General features: G+C 38.1%; 1 protein-coding gene across 1 annotated transcript; it reads right to left on the reverse strand.

Moving 5' to 3' along the window:
• Positions 1-1,178: 1,178 nt before the first annotated feature.
• Positions 1,179-2,469, reverse strand: LOC107477396 (heat shock 22 kDa protein, mitochondrial). Its single transcript, XM_016097404.2, has 2 exons — positions 1,987-2,469; positions 1,179-1,835 (listed from the first exon to the last, which is right to left on the reverse strand). Exons 1-2 carry the CDS (start codon positions 2,195-2,197, stop codon positions 1,417-1,419), a joined length of 630 nt encoding a protein of 209 aa, XP_015952890.1. The 5' UTR covers positions 2,198-2,469; the 3' UTR covers positions 1,179-1,416.
• Positions 2,470-2,819: the final 350 nt, after the last annotated feature.

The raw sequence follows: 2,819 nt of genomic DNA on the forward strand, positions 1-2,819 counted from the left end.
AATAATTTAGAAAAAAATATTATTTTTGGTAAGGCCAAGATAAATTGTGATACTAGTATTTATGCAGAAACACAGTTATAGCTAGATTTGGGTGTGTGGTGGGGGATGATAAAAGGAGATGAATCAAGAATTGCTCAGGATTGCCGCTTCTTTGGTCAGTTGGCAAGTGTTGTCATTTGAAGAGACAAATTGATTACTTGCGAGACTAATTCGAAAAATGCCGTTCTTGCTGCCCAAAGAGTTAGGAATGACCGGCTGGACTCTGAAAGATGAGGATCTAATTTTGAGAATTAAAGACATGGTGAGCAGAAATTGAGTTGTCAATTTTAGCTTTTAATACTAAGAGAAGCTAATACCATTGTTGATAAACTTGCAGAAATAAGAATTACTAGTAAAGTAAATTACTCAGAATGGTTAGAGCCAGGTAGAGAGCTTGAAGAGGTAATTTTTCAAAATGTTGAGACAAAGAGTTCTGCTTTTCTTTTCTTTCTTGTTTGTGTAATGCTGCTCTAGTTAAAAACAAAAAATCTACCCGGATGATCATTTGACACATCATTTAAATGTAGGATAATACAGAAAGAAGTCTAAGCTCGTGAGTTTGAATGATCTATACGTGCAAAGTTGCAAAACATATTGTAATATACGTAAGCATATAAACAAATATTTAAAAGGGAAAATCTTTTCATGTTGTTGAGTATATTTTATACTTAGAATTTTATACTTAGAATTCAGTTAATATGTGATAAATTTATTATTAATAAAAAATTTTAAATTTTATTATTTAATAAATATAAAATAAATACATCAAAAATGGATTTTTTTTTCATATTTTTAATAAAAACTTTTTTAATTTATAATCTTAATTTATATTTTTCTAATCCCCAAGTCCTAAACGAGACTAAAGACTAGCACAACATTTCAGAACAACCACATCATTTTGCTTTTTCTAACCCCACACATATTAGTAAATTAAAAAAAACAAAAAAAAGCGCACACCTCCACCAGATTTCCACAAATCAGGCCGTGTTTCTATTCATGCTTTATCATTTCCTCCCAATTTTTGTTACTCTGAAACAAGCCATCAGCTATAGACTCATGAATCTTAATAATTGTTACATTAATCTCCAAGCATCACAATACCATCAACAAACTATATCGCCCTAAAATCAAATGATGGCTTGAATACAAAATACGTAGATTTATATCAGGAGATATTGATAACAAAAACATAGCCTTATAAAGGCTTCCTCCGTTACACTGATGAAATTTTTACAAAAAAGAGAAAACTGCATAACAACCCATGCACACCATGGGAAACAGTTAGAAAAAGGGAACTCCAAAAGAGAAGGTGCATATTTGCAAGTAACCAAAACAACTAACAAACTTATTCGGCTACATTTTTTTAACTCTGTTTTCCTAATCAACCTTGACACTGAACACGTCACTCCTCTCTTCCTCCTTCATCTTAGGCACAACGACCTTAAGCACGCCGTTCTTCATCTCAGCTTTGATCTGATCAATCTTGAAAAGCCTATCAGGTAAGTCGATCCTCCCGGTGTACCTACGCGCGCTTTCTTCGTCTTCGCCTTCTTTACCACCTTCACCTCTTATGGTCAGGGTGTTCTGCTCCACGGAAACTTTGACATCCTCCTTTCCGAGACCAGGCATGTCCACGCGCAGAAGCAATGCATCTTCCGTCTCACGCGCGTCCCAACCACGACGAAGTCCAGCTCCCGCTCCACGAGAAGCAGAGAGGAAAGGATTCTCCATGAACTGATCCATCATATTCAGAACCTGGCTCAAGCTCCTAGTCGGAGAAAATGGATCGAACACATCTGAAAAAAAAAAAGAAAAGAACAAAAACGATTTAGAAATCGAACCTCCACTAAAAATTAATGACTAATCGAACTAATTGAGTTCGAGTTTTGTAAAATCAGAGTTATACAGGTATGAATTGGTGTGGATTTTAAGAGCGAAGACAACTACCTGAGAGGAAATCGTCGCGGCGAGGAGCGCGAGGGAGAGTACGATCGGAGCGACGTTCGACGTCGAGGTTGCGGTCATCTGCTGAGTCGTCGTAGTTGCGCATGGCATTGGTGTTGAAGGAGCGGGAAGCGGAAGCAGCAGCTGGACGAAGCAAAGACTTGGAAATGAGGGGAGAGGAGAGGAAACGCTTCACTGCAAGAGAGGACGCCATTGGAGTTGGAAACGAAGTGAGAGCTGAAACTGTAATTTGGGGAGGATTGAAGAATATGGCTTGGAATTGAGGTCAGGAAAAATCAGTGTCGAACTGCGACAGTGGAAGGGGAGAGTCGGGGGTATTTGTGGGGGAGGGGTAGGAAGGATTAGAAGGTGCTAGAAACGAGTCTAGAAGGTTCCAGAGCTTGCAACGGTTTCGCGAAGGTGGCAGACTTGGGGAACAAGCAAATCTGTCAATAGGTCGTGATTCTGTACCAAAGCACGTGGTCACACTCGCCGGATGCCAAATGTAATTGGGCCCTTTTTATGGAAAAAGAAAAAGGACTTTTTGGTATCACGGGCCTTCTTTCCTCAGTTGAAGAATCATATCCAAAAACATAGTTTAATGCTTTAAATTAGATCTAGATTCTAGACATACTTTAATCTAAAGAAGACATTAGCTTAATCCAAAATCACAAGAACTACAAAACTAGAAAGGGCACTTGAATGCTAATGCTCAGATGATTATCTGCTACTGCTACGACAAGAGAGAAGGAGATTTCACTGTAGCGAAGCAAAAGATCTAGAAGGATAGCATTTAACATCTTTTGGTGGTGCCTTCTAATTGTTTTTGATGAAAA

This window comes from Arachis duranensis, chromosome 3 (genome assembly GCF_000817695.3).
Source record: "Arachis duranensis cultivar V14167 chromosome 3, aradu.V14167.gnm2.J7QH, whole genome shotgun sequence".
Classification (NCBI taxonomy): Eukaryota; Viridiplantae; Streptophyta; class Magnoliopsida; order Fabales; family Fabaceae; genus Arachis; species Arachis duranensis.

Coding starts and splice junctions, on each gene's coding strand:
- LOC107477396 (XM_016097404.2), bottom strand. CDS start 2,197: ATGGCGTCCTCTCTTGCAGTGAAGCGTTTCCTCTCCTCTCCCCTCATT. Junction 1,836..1,986: donor CCGCGACGATTTCCTCTCAG/GTAGTTGTCTTC, acceptor TTTTTTTTTCAG/ATGTGTTCGATCCATTTTCT.